We start from the raw sequence: 16049 nt of genomic DNA, 5'->3' as shown, positions 1-16049 counted from the left end.
CCCTCGAGGGTGGGTGGGGGGCGAAATCGCAAAAAAATTTTTTAGTGGGAATCGCATGACCGGGACATATAGAACACATTATCGAAAACGAAAATCGCCTAACTTAAAAAATAAAAAAGTTACAGCCATTTTCCCTCAGTGTCTAATTTCAATGTCCACCATTTTTTTTTATTCCTTAGCCATTTGTGCCGCTTTCACATCAAACTAAATACCTTTCACCGATGGAATCTCGTAGTGGTCACTCGACTTGTAGAAATAGTCAGATATCTCAAATAATCTTTCGCTGATTTTTAAAAAGAGAAATACATTAGATATCGTGATCTGATATAAGCTGTTTGAAAGTGGAGTGTCAGAACGCCTTTCATTATAGATCTGATCTGGTTTTAACCCTTTGGATACCAACTCGCCTTAGACTGCTCTTGTTTGTAAGGTACAAACTTATTGTAAAGTGAAATAAATTAAAACCTTCCATCAATATTTTATGTTCCAAACATCAGATTAATAAGGACAGGGGTATTAGTAATTTTTCGTTATTTTCAAAATTTATTGAAACAAGGATACTGTATTATAACAAGAAATATGGTGACAAAAGGGGCAATCTACTATACCTGCCTTTCTTTTAAACATTGTCAATGAAATTATAAAGCTGTAGATCAGACATTTTTCTTTTTCAAATGTTATATAACTTTCTATCTATTTTTTCAGTGATAGTTTGATTCCTTGTGACAATTAGTCTATTTTTGTATCATTCAGTCACATTCAAGATGAATTTGTCTCTGGATTAAGAAATTTATACTTTCCAAAGTTCAGTCACTTATAAATAAAAAAAAAATAAGGTAATGAATTAGACTAGAGCTCTGTGTTAAGTTTAATATCTCGGTTTTCTGTGTCTAAATTCCTTTGGTGATTGCCCTTATGTTCACTGGGGATTTTCAATATAACTACCATTAATATGCATCAGAATTACTTCAGCTGTTCATGTTGACCCCATACAAAACTAGCTATGTACCACAGAAAAGTTATTCAAACCCTGTAATTTTTACAGAATATCACACATTTTAGTAATTCTTAAGTTTATCTGCTTCTATTTTTTTTTTCTGTTAGCCAATACCAAGCATGATTTCATTTGGTTACTGGTAATGATTTGAGGTTTGCAGTGAAGAATATGTATGTTATTGCTGATGCTTGATTTAATTTTTTTCTTTTTGGAATTTATTTTTATAATTTATTTTGGAAAATTAATATCAAAAACAAATTATTCTCTGCTGATGAAGGGAAGTAACCCAGAAATCGCGATACACAGATATTGTTTTGAGCTGAGTTGGAGATGCTAGATTCCCTTGTTCGAAAATGTAAGGACACAGATTGTGTTGTATAGCCAGCTGGAGACGATGTCTGCTGGGGCTAAATTACAGCAACATTAGTCCTAAGCAAGGACTGCCATGTTCTTCCTTCAACTGCCGGCCAACAATTCACATTCTTCCCTGGGTAAATAGTTAGCAATGAGTTCACTGTGCAGGTAGGTGTCCATCAAGACTTAGTTGTCACTACCGCCTGCTTATTTTAGTTTTCTAAGATGTGATAGGTGTTTGAGACAGGTTGTTCATAGGTACTTCTGTAGTCCATTGACCTAATTGAAATCAGTTGAAGAGCAAGAAAGTTCCTGTTGCATAAGCAGGAATTAAGAAGTGCAAAGGTCAATTAGCAAAGACGAAAATTTTGATAAGATATCAGAACTTTTCTGCCACCTAGGAAGTAGTTATACTTGATATGTAGAAAAAGAGTATGTAGGAGCCCTACACTAGATGCCTAGTACAAAATATAGATTCACAAAGGTGTAGAGGAAACAAAAATTCAAGTAGGCTGACAGGAGGACTTCATTTGCACCCGAGTAGTTAGCAGTAAGAGCACTCAAGAAATGAAATATTTCAACAACTGAAAAAGCTTGCTAGAAATAGCGAGCTGGCAGAAACGTTAGCACGCCGGGCGAAATGCTTAGCGGTATTTCGTCTTCTGCTACGTTCTGAGTTCAAATTCCGCCGAGGTCGACTTTGCCTTTCATCCTTTCGGGGTCGATTAAATAAGTACCAGTTATGCACTGGGGTCGATATAATCGACTTAATCCATTTGTCTGTCCTTGTTTGTCTCCTCTGTGTGTAGCCCCTTGTGGGTAGTAAAGAAATAAGAAATAGTGAGGTAACTGAGTTAGCAGTTAAGGTGGACATTATGAAAGCAAGGTAGTAACCGGAATAAGGATGAAATGAGAAAACTTAAGGGAACTCTCTTGACTATGTTTACACTGACTGTGGAGTATATGCAGAAGCTGGAAGAAATGAGGTGAGCTTGCTCTGCTGGAAGTGTAATGTCAGCATGCATGACAACCTAACTGGGTCTCATTCCGTTTGCGTGTTGTTAGAACTTTGAATGCTCAATATCTAACCATTTTAGCCTCAGTCAGTATCCGTGACAAATCCCTAAAGTTGCAGATTTATATGACGAAGCTTCAGTAACACTGAAATGCATGAGTTACTTCAATTTCTGTAAGGATGCATATTCTTAGTCTTACTCTACGCTGATTACCAAATATGTGCTGCTTGTACTCTAATACTAAGTCTTACCACTACACCACCTAATGATTGATACTGATATGTAAACAACATAGTGATTGACATACTCTTTGCTCTCTCTCTCTCTCTCTCTCTCTTTTTTTTACTTGTTTCAGTCATTTGACTGTGGCCATGCTGGAGCACCGCCTTTAGTCGAGCAAATCGATCCCATGACTTATTCTTTGGAAGCCTAGTATTTATTCTATCGGTCTCTTTTGCGAACCACTAAGTTACGGGGATGTAAACACACCAGCATCTATTGTCAAGCGATGTTGGGAGGGGGGAACAAACACTGACACACAAACATATACACACACATACATACACTCTCTGAGTGGTTGGCGTTAGGAAGGGCATCCAGCTGTAGAAACTCTGCCAAATTTAGAGTGGAGCCTGGTGTTGCCATCCGGTTTCACCAGTCCTCAGTCGAGTCGTCCAACCCATGCTAGCATGGAAAGCGGACGTTAAATGATGATGATATATATATATATATATATATATATATATATATATATATATATATATATATATATATACTACGGGCTTCTTTCAGTTTCTGTCTACCAAATCCACTCACAAGGCTTTGGTCGGCCTGAGGCTATAGTAGAAGACACTTGCCCAAGGTGCCACACAGTGGGACTGAACACGGAACCATGTGGTTGGTAAGCAAGAAAATGTGTATGGTTCTGATTGCACACTGATGAGATCCAACTATGTTGAAATTGTGATTCTTTGTTTGTTACACTCTTCTCTGTCTCAGATTATAAAGCCAAAATTGTTTTAAAACAGTATCTTAAAATATATAATGTGACACAATGTGAGTATTTTTGTTCTGTTCTGCTGAGAGAAAAAAAGCAGTATCATCTACCTATGGAAAGGTTTGTAACAGTCATTGTATATTGTATATATATTATAATAAATAATGGAATTATTATGGGGGATATCTTGAGTGAAAAAATCTCGGATTTAGTTTTACTGTATAGAAATCTTGGATCCAAGCATTTATGGAAGGAACTAAGTTTGAAACCAAATTATTTTATTATTGACATATCTTGATATTTTTCAATATACTTATATTCTTTTTTTCTCTTTTATTTTTCTTTTGTATAGTACAGTGCAGTAGACAGTAGTCCTATCGGCCAATATATCACACATCCATTTTGGAACTGGATTGTACAGGTAAGTGCTGTTCATGCATGTATATTATATCTTTGGTTATTGATCTTTCTTTCATGGCTTACTTCCAGCTACATGTCTGTGTCAAATTTGAGTTGTCTACCACCAACAAGCCTTTTGTAATGAATCAATTTAAGTGGCTTTCTCATTTTTAAATTAAAAAGAGGTCTCATTTGTTTTTAGTGTTGAGGAATCCCATCTCTGAAAGGTTAGTCTCGGGATGTTAAATAAAATGGCTTTAGCTGACTATAGTTTGATGAAACACAACCAACATAAAGCAGATTTAAAGAGGAAACCTTTCTTGTTAAGGCTGAAATCTCAAACTTTTTGTTGTAATTTCAAAACTTCATTTAATTGTGATTCCCCTCTTCCCACTTTCAATGCAAGCCTCATACTACAAGCTACAAAATTACCTTGTCAAAATGGTACTCCCTACTTAAGTAAGGAGTTGGTACTTAAATTACTGTTGATCTTGTATGTTTTTCCAGGGGTGATAAAATGTGGTTCAGCTTCTATTGAGGCACAATCTGCTGGTTTTTTCTTGAGAATGTCAAAAATTTCAATTTAATTCTTCTTGGAATATGCCACAGTATATTTCTATTACTTTTACAAGTGTCCTTAGAACCTTATATATATATATATATATATGATCTTTCTTGGGTTACAGGGAGGTTCAGTGAGTTACTGTAGTGGAGGTTTGTTCAACTGATGCAATTATGGAAAAAGTAGTGTAAAATGATGATTAATCTTCTGTTGATTTCTTCAAGGCTAACTTGGAGCTTCAGAAAAAAACAAAAAACAAAAAAATCTCATAACTTTATTGTATAAATACAATATTCATCATTTAAAGGATTGAGTATTTCTTTTGATTAATAAGATGAACACTTTGACATTTCTTTTATTCCTGGTAAGTAATAATGGGACTTACTTCATCAAACCTCAGAAAGATGAAAATTAAATTTGATATAAATCCTGTCGTGAGAAATGTTTGGTTACTTCAGTTGATTTTTAAGGGTATCGAGGCCACAGAAACTACGCCAAACACTCACTGGTGAATGATACATTTCTTGAGTCCATCAGATCTTGTCAAACCATCCAACCCATGCCAGCATAGAACTTGGACATTAAACAATGGTTATGATGATGATACAAACTGCAAATAAGTTACAATGAATAAATATTTATTCAACATCATCATCATCATTTTAAAACGAGTAACTCCCCAACGCATTTATAACTATACAACTGTTTTATATTTCATATATTTCATCCGTAAAAAGCAACTTTTCTGAATTTCTTTCTTTTCTTTTTCGTCTAGTTTCTTCCATTATGGCTGGCTCCAAATCTACTCACCCTAGTTGGTTTTCTACTACTTCTAGTAAGTTATGTTATAATGACTTACTACGATGTACAATTTTATGCATCCAGTCTTGACAATCCTGAATATCCACCAATACCAAATTGGGTGTGGTTAGTTTGTGCCTTGAATAATTTTATTGCTCACACTCTTGGTAAGTAAGTGATGGTTTGTTATATTTTGGTTAATGAATCTCATTGCACTTTAATTTGTTTAATCTAAACGTTTAATGTCTTGGATGTGTTACTGCTTATAAAATTTGGTTTTATGTTTAGATATGAAAAATATTTACATCTATGCTTCCATATGGTTGGTTTGGTCTCCAATCATCATCAATGGTTGTAATTATGTATATGTATTTAGACCCTGACTGGATTTGAACTGGGAAGCTTTATTTTAAAGCTATGTTTGTGTTACAACAATACCATTCTCAGTATGTGATCAGTATTCTAATGTAGGATTCATTTGAGCTTTGTAAAAGCCCAGTGTTTGATGAGGGCTAAAGATCTTCATTCTCTCAACACATAACTAGATTTTGGGACACACCTGAGTTGACAATGGTTTTGAGTATTTTGTCAGTTCAATACAATTGATGGTATGATAAAAAATATTTCAGTCTGAGAGATAAGATACAGATAGGAACTATAGACAAATTTAGTGAGAAGGCTTCAGACCAGACACGTTTCGCTAATGTCAAAAATATTAGCTATAATTTTGTTGAGATTCTGAAGGTTGAGAGACCAGTGGTAAGTGATATGGGAAAGCAAATAAGTAGTAAACTTCACTTTACTGAAACTGTACTGGTAGTTATTAAAATGTAGATGGGATTGAAGAAGGTGGAAGTGAATGTACAAGGTTGGTAGTTTGCAGGATCTTTGAAATGGAACTTACCCCAGTGTTTCTATAGATTCATATGAAGGAGGAGAGTATATGTTACCCCCACAACAGTCTATTGAAACCAATGTGAAGTACATTTGTTGCTGAGGTTAGTCTTAGTTCTCTATATGTTTTTCATACTGAAGGATTTGTTGGGAAATATTTCCCCATGTTATTTTTAATTACCAAATCAGTAAATTTTCTTAGTTTTTTTTTAATCTTTAAAGAGAGGTGCAAGAGCTGGGACATGAATAGATGACTAGGGAGAGATGAACATGTAAAATGAGAGTTTAAGCTGATCATAACAGGACAAGTCTATTGTAAAATAATTAGTATAGGTATTATAGAATTAGTTTGTAATTTCCCACACTTGTTAATACAAATAGTTAGTAGCTTTTCATCACAACAATGTAATGTAAGTGGTTGTAATGCAGTCGGGTTTATAGAAGTTTAAACAGTTTTCATTCTTCAAAATAAATGAGGATCAGTTTTTGGTTAGTATATGTTGTTCTATTATTACAGTTTTTTAGGTAAAATTCCACTGAGTTTAACCTTACCTTTCATCCTTTTAGGGGTTGATAAAATAAGTACCTGCTGAGCAATTAGTCTCCGCTCCGTAGTGCCTGTAGAAAGAATGACAAGGCTTCTTGAACAACAACTTTTAATCATCCATCTTACATGATAAGCTCCCCTGCTTCATCACGGTTTCCACACATATACAAATTACAGTAAAAAAAAAAACTCAGGCCATTGTTCCACTACATCCAGAGTTGTCTCCCTTACATTGTTTTTTTTTCTTCTCTATTCTGGTTCTCTTCTGCCTGCCTACCTGTCTGTCTGTCTCTCTTTTGAGATACGTGAAGGTATGTAAGCTGGATATGATTAATGAAATAGTGCATTTAATTTTGTAAGAATTATCCATTACTGGGAAAAATTTCAGTGAAAAATTATAATCTGTTGCCTTGGATTGTACAACATTTATCTTGATTTAGTCTTCGACATATCAGATTACATCTAATATGCCACTTCCCTGCATTTATTTTACCCTCATCCAGGAAATATCATTCACTTTTCAATTGAATGAACAACACACAAAACCAGTTAGTGTAAGCACAGATGTGTCTTCTAGTATAGTGGAGACTAGTCATAGGCAACTGGGTTATTTTCAAAATTACACACAATCAAGATAAATTGAATTTGGTTTAACTAATCACTTGAAGATAGAGTTTGATAAACAGAACCTTGAATAGAAGCTAGCCTTGTGTTTCCATGTTTATGATTACCAGTGTTAAGTTTTGTCTCTTTACATTAAAGCGTACCTTATTTTGGTCATCTCTATTGAATCACTGATTACCAGACTGCTGTAAGTATGAGGGTCAATATGTTCAATGTTTATGTAAGCAAGATGTTTAGATGTAGTGGAACTAGCAATCCAAATTTTGACCTGCTGCAATTTGTGTGTGTGTGTGTGTGTGTGTTCATGTGTGTGCTTCCTTGTCTTGATATCCCTTGATAGCCGTTGTAGAAGTTAAATTTGTCAAATATACAGGCGTAGGAGTGGCTGTGTGGTAAGTAGCTTGTTTACCAACCACATGGTTCTGGGTTCAGTCCCACTGTGGCACCTTGAGCAAGTGTCTTCTACTATAGCTTCGGGCCGACCAAAGCCTTGTGAGTGGATTTGGTAGACGGAAACTGAAAGAAGCCCGTCGTATATATGTATATATATATGTAAGTGTGTGTATATGTTTGTGTGTCTGTGTTTGTCCCCCCACCATCGCTTGACAACCGATGCTGGTGTGATTACGTCCCCGTAACTTAGCGGTTCGGCCAAAGAAATCGATAGAATAAGTACTAGGCTTACAAAGAATAAGTCCTGGGGTCGGTTTGCTCGACTAAAGGCAGTGCTCCAGCATGGCCACAGTCACATGACTGAAACAGATAAAAGAGTAAAGAGAGGTGTGGTATAGATGCAGGTATGGCAGTATGGTAACGAGTTTGCTTCCCAATGATATGGTTCTGAGTTCAGTCCTATTGCATGGCACAGGCAAATGTCTTCTGCTATAGCCCTGGGCCAACCAAAGCTTTGTAAGTGGATTTGGTAGATGGAAACTGAAAGAAAGCCATTGTATGTGTACGTGTATCTGTATGCCACTCCCTTAGCCTTGACATTGTGTGATTGCTGTAAACACGTCATTGTCATGCAAACAGCGACTTTCATTTCCAATCTTCCGTGTAAACAGGTTTGATATGGTGGGAAATATTACCTTACTTGGAATCAGGTAAGGGTTGACAACAGGAAAGACATCTGACAGTAGAAAATCCACCTCACCAAATTCTGTTCAACCCTTGCAAGCATGGAAAAGTGAATGTTTAATGATGATGATGGTAGCAGATGCTTAGTGACTTCGTGGCTGTACATGAGAAAAGGTCTACTGCAATCCCACATTATTCATAACATGATTTGGAAGGCAGGAGGGTTAGTGTGATTCAGGCGGTGGTAATTGAGAGGACTGAGTATACATTTTCTCCAATTGAGAAAATAGCTGAGAGGACTGAGCTAATATTTTCTCTTATTTCATGGATGATGGGCCAGTGTTCATGCATACTAACATACATCCAATGAAGCATGCTCACTTCTTTTCTTTCTAATCTTCACAAGTATGCTGCATTCAAGCCCGTAATGCAATATTACTCTTCTTATTCAAATATCATACAATCTGCTCTTCACTTCAAGAAAGAAACCAGCAGAAATAATAGTTCATTGAACTTTTTTTCAGTTAGTTCTTACTCTGGCTAATATACTTTCAAAATACCTGCCCTCGCTGTTGATTAGGTCTTCTAGGTAACAAAAGGTATTGATTGCTTCAAGAGAGCTGTCTGGGCATTTGAGAAAATATTCTCCAAATGCTCTTAGTGCTAATTGTTCCAGTGCACTTGCTACATATGAAATTGACTGTCTTTGTCAGCATTACTTGCTGCATTTATCTGCACTATGGTTGGCGTTAGGAAGGGCATCCAGCTGTAGAAACTCTGCCAAATCAGATTGGAGCCTGGTGTAGCCATCTGGTTTCACCAGTCCTCAGTCAAATCGTCCAACCTATGCTAGCATGGAAAGCGGATGTTAAACGATGATGATGATGATGATCTGCATGTTCATAGTTTACACTGAGAACACCTTATGGAATTTCTATCTATCCCTCCTCTATATTGAGCACAACCATATCCCTGGTGGTAGCAGGGTTCTGTTTTTTTTCCTACACCCTACTTAATAAAACTTCAGTCTTTGGGGCATCTTGATACCAGGTTTTGTATCTGAAATTTCTTATCTAGATTTTCTATGACTTCAACTATAAAAATTTTGTCATCAACATTCTGGAATTCTCTTGAACTGCCAGTCTTAAACTCTTGTTTTGGCGCAGCAGACTGTGAGTGGGAGGATGTGTATTCTTGATGTGTAATACTTGTTTGTCTTTTAGAAACACATACTTGCCTGTTAATAATTCAACATTTCTAACTAATATTTTATTATTTTGCAGATGGTATTGATGGGAAACAAGCACGTAGAACTAATTCCAGTACACCCCTTGGAGAACTGTTTGACCATGGTTTAGATAGCTGGGCAACACTATTCCTACCTATTGCCATATACTCTGTGTTTGGCCGTGGTGATTACAGTGTTGGTGTTTTTCACATCTATGCAATACTCATAGGTACAATGATGAGTTTCTTTTGTTCTCATTGGGAGAAATATAACACTGGTGTTCTCTTTCTTCCATGGGGCTATGATGCAAGTCAATTAGTGAGTAACCTAAAAACAATTTTTTTTTTTTTCTCTCACAACTTGTTTCATTCTAAGACATAAACTTTTTGTCATTGCTATCAGTGTCTTTTTTTTTTAATTTCATCTTTTTGTTTTTCTTATATAAGCTTTGTGTTAGAGTAAAATGCCATATGTTTAATCCTTTTGATACCAACTTGTCTCTGATTGCTCCTGGTTCTGTGATAAAAACTTCATGTTCTGGAGTTGTTGTTGGCACTCCGTCGCTTATGACGTCGAGGGTTCCAGTTGATCCGATCAACGGAACAGCCGGCTCGTGAAATTAACGTGCAAGTGGCTGAACGCTCCACAGACACGTGTACCCTTAACGTAGTTCTCGGAGATATTCAGCGTGACACAGTGTGACAAGGCTGACCCTTTGAACTACAGGCACAACAGAAACAGGAAGTAAGAGTGAGAGAAAGTCGTGGTGAAAGAGTACAGCAGGTTTCGCCACCATCCCCTGCTGGAGCCTTGTGGAGCTTTAGGTGTTTTTGCTCAATAAACACTCACAACGCCCGGTCTGAGAATCGAAACAGCGATCCTATGACCGCAAGTCCGCTGCCCTAACCACTGGGCCATTGCGCCTCCACATGTTCTGGAGTATTCTAAATTAAAACCGCGTTCACAATTTGTTGTTAATTTATGTTCCAAACACCAACTTAATAATGACAGTTATTTTACTAAATTCTTCATAATTTTTTTAATTAATTGAAACAATGCAGTGTATTTTAAGAGAAATGTAGTAACAAAAGGGTTAAAGCTCATTTTTACACTGAAGACAAGAAAAATTGACTTAGGCCTGTTCAAAGTGAGCAAGCAACTGTATCGATCTCTGAGGTTCTGCTGGGGTCATAAAGTTTTCCTCTTAACCATAATTATTGTTTCTGATTTAGGAATAGGGCTACCTATTTTTGAGATAAAGGAGTCAGTTGATACCATCAGTCCCCTACTAAACTGCTACTTTATCAACCTCAAATGAATGAAAGGCAAAGTTGACTTTGGTAGGATTTGAACTCGGGCTGTAAAGAGCCAGAACAAAACCGCAAGTCATTTTGTCCAGAGCTCAAATTTGTATTTAATTGGTCCATGTTTAAGTGATTCAATTTAATTTCTAAATCTGTGACAGACAATTTTAGGTTTCTGTATTTGTAATTGACTGCTTGATCAATTCTTACCTAATTAACATGATTTTTAATTTTTTTTTTTTTTTTTTTTGGTTTTAACATTTTTGTGAATGTTTTTGCTTGCTTATTTGTATGTTGAAGATTTTTTAATCTTGGATCAGTCTTGATCTGATAGATCTGCAACCCAAAAGCATTACATGTATGACCAATGTTTTTTTTTTCTTTTTATTTCAGACATAATGTATCTAGGACTACATTACTCATTGCGTTTGTCCTTTCTTAAGACAATAGGGTGAGATTTAAAGAGAGATTTAGCTGTTATTTCTTGCAGGCCACACTATCATATGGTGGTTCCATCATCAGCTAACTTTTAATACATACATACATATCTAAATATACACATGTATATGTACATTTTATTATTTTCAGTTTAAAGATATGTGTGTGCAAGTTAGAAATTAATGTTGCTTTATCAGCTTAATAGGCAAAGTCATTAGTGTTTAATAGAATGCCTTGCAGCACTTCTTCTAGCTCTCCTAGTTCAAATCTTATTATGGTCAATTTTACCTTTTGTCCTTTTGGGGTTGATAAACTAAAGTAACAACTCAGAGTAATGGATTTGCTGGAACTGTCAGTATATTGAACTGGATGCCTTGCTGTCTTTACATCCTGAGCTTAAATAAAATAAAGTAATAGTCAAGTACTAAAATCAGTTTAATTGACCTATCTGCTCTTTAGAATTTCTGATTTTGTGTCAGTGTTTAGAAATGAATGTTAACTAGGAGTGGCTGTGTGGTAAGTAGCTTGCCTACCAACCACATGGTTCCGGGTTCAGTCCCACTGCGTGGCACCTTGGGCAAGTGTCTTCTACTATAGCCTCGGGCCGACCAAAGCCTTGTGAGTGGATTTGGTAGGCGGAAACTGAAAGAAGCCCATCGTATATATGTATATATATGTATGTGTGTTTGAGTGTCTGTGTTTGTTCCCCCCAACATCGCTTGACAACCAATGCTGGTGTGTTTACATCCCCGTAACTTAGCAGTTCGACAAAAAGAGACCGATAGAATAAGTACTAGACTTACAAAGAATAAGTCCTAGGGTCGATTTTCTTGACTAAAGGCGGTGCTCCAGCATGGCCGCAGTCAAATGACTGAAACAAGTAAAAGAGTATAAAGTGAACCCTCTTTAAACCAGACTCTGTAAGATAAACCAAGTTAAACCTGAGTTAAGGTTGAAAAAAAAAAAAAAAATAATAATAATAATCAGTTTTAACTTCTACTGTGATCTTTGAGTGACAGTGTTATAAAGGTCATATGTTCTGGTTATTCTTGGTGAGCCCTTCACATGTACCAAAGATGGTAAATTGGTGAAAAGAGAAGAAAAAGTGTTAGGATCAGTCAATTATATAATCATAGATCATAAAAGCAAACTAGTTTTTTTTCTGTTCCCTGTTAAGGAATATTGTGGCAGTTGCTCTGAAATAACTGTGAGCACCTCACAACTAGCTATGTCATAATACAGTACTGGATGGACGCATTCCAGAATAATGACTGAGGGAAGAAAGTCAGGATTCAAAATGTGCAACATTTCCCCAGTATACATCATATTTGCCATTTGCTTTTAACATCCCTCTCAGAAAGATATCCTTTCTTTCTTATTTCCCGTAGATGACTAGCTTTTCTCTACTATATGCATACATTTACTCCTTCCACCCTTTGCTTCCCTCTCTCTATATTTAGCCAATATGTAGAAAGTCTGCCAAATCAGATTGGAGCCTGGTGTAGCCATCTGGTTTCACCAGTCCTCAGTCAAATCGTCCAACCCATGCTAGCATGGAAAGCGGACGTTAAACGACGATGATGATGATGATGTATGACTTTTGTCCTCTTCACTTTCTCTTACTCCAAATATGCATGTTTTCATGGTGTGAATTTGTTTTATTGGAGATTTTTTAACTGAAACAAATTATTCTTCATGATAACTCTTGTAGAATCATGATATAAATAGACTAATTTGTTTTCAAATCCAATTATACACATTTAGAAGATGGGATTAGATCAAACTAGCTGAAAGTTTGTATGTTTCTTTTTTGAGCTAGGCATTGAATGAAGTTAAAATTTTTGTCAGAAGGTGAATGATTTAATTGTTTTTAACCATTCAACTTTCTGCTCAGCATGAATAAAATCTATGGCATTACCTTGATAGATATTATTCATTATGAATTTGGAAGGCATGACCGAAAAATTTTCAAGTTTTGTTATATAATACTGATCGAAAGTGTTCTAAATGATATTTTCTAATGTTCCATGTTTTTCATATTTAACATTATATTATGCATTAATCATAAGCAAGTTTTTGATGAACTAGACTGGTGGGGACTTAAAATTGTTTCTAAATTGTATCAACATCACTGTGGTGTGCATCTTTGAAGGTATGTCACAGTAAAATTGTATGAAAAATGTAACTATGGGAGCAGGAATATTCAACTGGATCTGTGTCTCAAATATTAAACCCTGCCATTGGTCAACTCATTTACAATGATCAGCCTTCTGTCTTAGTATGGCTTAATGAGGGCACACTGTATTTTGTATTGCAATTTGAAATCCAGATGTAATGTTATGCTGATTTTCCAGTCAATATAAAAGTTCTGTTTGATTTGGCTTCAGTTAAAAAAATGTTATATTTGCATAATATGGCTTTATTCATGACATTACTTTGCTTCACCTTGCTTTCTTTCTCTCTTTGAGGGCTACTTTAGAATAAGATTTCATCTAACAGTAGTAACTTAACTACAGTTGAATATTTTAATCAAACAAATAATGATTGCAATTAATGAAATGAGCACAATTTCAAATATGTCCTGTTTATTTTTGATTAAAGTAAATGGGAAATGCATTAAACAGTTATTTTGAAATTATAATTAATTTGTTTTACATAAATAACTTTCATTTGCATCAGAGTTTTATTTGTTTTGCAAGTGATTTGATCTGAGATAGTCTGTGGAAACTGAAACAGTTACAATATGGAAGTCATGATGATTCTTAAATCACACATGACTTTCCAATAAGTATATACCAGTTAATTTGTAACTTCAGAAATGTGAAACTATGTTAAATGAGTTGCAGGGATTTCTTTCTGAGTGCTTCAAGTCTTCTGCGTTTATCTAGTGTACTGAGTTGTCTATACTACAGGGTGTTCACAAAGTCTGGGTATATGGGGATTAACACATACTTTAAGAAATTATTATTTCGTATATTTAATTGTCTATGTTAAGATTTTATTTACTCCATGTATCCACATGGGGATTAATACATACTTTAAGAAATTATTATTTCTTATATTTAATTGTTTATGTTAAGATTTTATTTACTCCATGTACCCAGACTTTGTGGACACCCTATATAATGGTAATTTTAATAATTGTTGCAGTCAATCTTCAACATGATGGAATCATATGCTAGTGAATGATCTGATTCTTGGTGTAAAATGTAAGGTCACTGAAGATTTAGTGGTTTGTTGCAAAGAGCAAAACCTGATTTCAAGCCATACTAAAACAATTGAAGGGGAATTATCTAGGAATATCAGTCATGTAAAACACGATAATGTCGTCATTGACTTATGGCCGATTGACTTTGATGATTGGCATGCCAGCTCCCAGCAGCAATAATAAAGTTCAACAGAAATCTAATAGGTTTAATTTCTTAGAAATTAACCCATCTATGGATGATGTCAGCTAACAAATGCTTCCCCAAGACATTGAAGCAACCTTGTCTTTGTTTATAAGACTGCTTGAGACTCCTAAATTTTTTACTAATACCTATATATAGTATAATACAGAATGACTTTTACTTGAGAAAATACCTTAATGTAAAGATATAAAACAAAGCTATATATAGGCCTATAGGCTGATTTATGACCAAATTGACTTATGACCAGTTGTGGTTGATAACCTGTACTTGAATGAATGCTTGCTGTAATGTATATAAAAGTGTCAACCAAATAAAATCACTATTAAAATGAGCAGCGGAAAACAAGTTTCGGTGACTCCTTGTTAATGAAATCTGGTGAAAGTAACGGGCTGATAACTGAATTTTTAATACAAAAATAGACACTGTTGAATTTACCACAATCTACAAAGATGAAAATTTGCTACAAATTCCACTTCATGGATATATATTTACATTAAAAGAATCACTCAGTAAAACAGTTCAGTGGATTTTAGAATAATAATTGGATTTAAAGTAATAAAATAGTTCGGCGGCACTGGCATCGGCCATGACTATGATTTCACTCAGTTCAATAGGTCTTCACAAGTACAGCAGATTGCCCAACGATTGAAGGGTGCTTTTAAACCAGCCAGTTATGCGACACTAGCATCGACCACGGCTATGATCTCACTTGACTTGCTGGGTCTTCTCAAGCACGGCATATCTCCAAAAGTCATGGTCACTTGTCATTGCCTCATTTAGGCCCAACATTTGAAGGTCGTGCTTCACCACCTCATCCCTTTCTGGGTCTACCTCTTCTACAAGTTCCCTCCACTGTTAGAGTGTGACACTTCTTCACACAGCTGTCCTCATCCATATGCATCACATAACCATACCACATCTGACGCTTCTTATGTCCAACTTTTCTCTCAGGGCACTTACACTCTGTCATGTATGCACACTGGCTTTACACATCCAGTGGAGCATATAGTGGCTTCATTTCTTTTAAGCCTACACATGTCTTCGGTAGTCACAGCCCATGTTTCACTGCTTGTACCATGGCTGTTTGCACCCAGGTATCATACAGTCTACTTTTCACTCTGAGCAAGAAGCTTTTTGTTACCAGCAGAGGTAAGAGCTCTCTGAACTTTGCCCAGATTATTCTTATTCTAGCAGCTATTCTCTGAGAGCATCCATCCCCACTACTAACTTGGGCACCTAGGTAACGAAAGCTATCAACTACTTCTAGTTTTTCCCCCCTGACATGTGAAAATTGAAATGAGGTGTATAGTCATTGCAGCAGAATGAGTATGCACTCATGTAAAACAATAGTTGAATGAATGAGCATAAAAATGTTAGTCAAATGAAACTACTATTATAATG

At 35.7% G+C, this 16049-nt stretch overlaps 1 protein-coding gene across 2 annotated transcripts in view; it reads left to right on the top strand.

Annotated features, from left to right (window-relative positions):
* The window catches only part of LOC106883588 (ethanolaminephosphotransferase 1), an 89843-nt gene that overhangs the window by 45361 nt on the left and 28433 nt on the right, over positions 1-16049 (top strand). For both annotated transcript variants that reach the window (XM_052970486.1, XM_052970485.1), the window contains exons 2-4: positions 3717-3785; positions 5101-5293; positions 9552-9814. In XM_052970486.1, coding sequence (XP_052826446.1) covers positions 3717-3785; positions 5101-5293; positions 9552-9814 — 525 coding nt within the window. The remainder of the gene's footprint in view (positions 1-3716; positions 3786-5100; positions 5294-9551; positions 9815-16049) is intronic.

Source organism: Octopus bimaculoides, chromosome 9, assembly GCF_001194135.2.
Source record: "Octopus bimaculoides isolate UCB-OBI-ISO-001 chromosome 9, ASM119413v2, whole genome shotgun sequence".
In the NCBI taxonomy this organism is placed as follows: Eukaryota; Metazoa; Mollusca; class Cephalopoda; order Octopoda; family Octopodidae; genus Octopus; species Octopus bimaculoides.
Note: the sequence above shows the minus strand (reverse complement) of the source record. Positions and strands in the feature narration are given on the sequence as shown.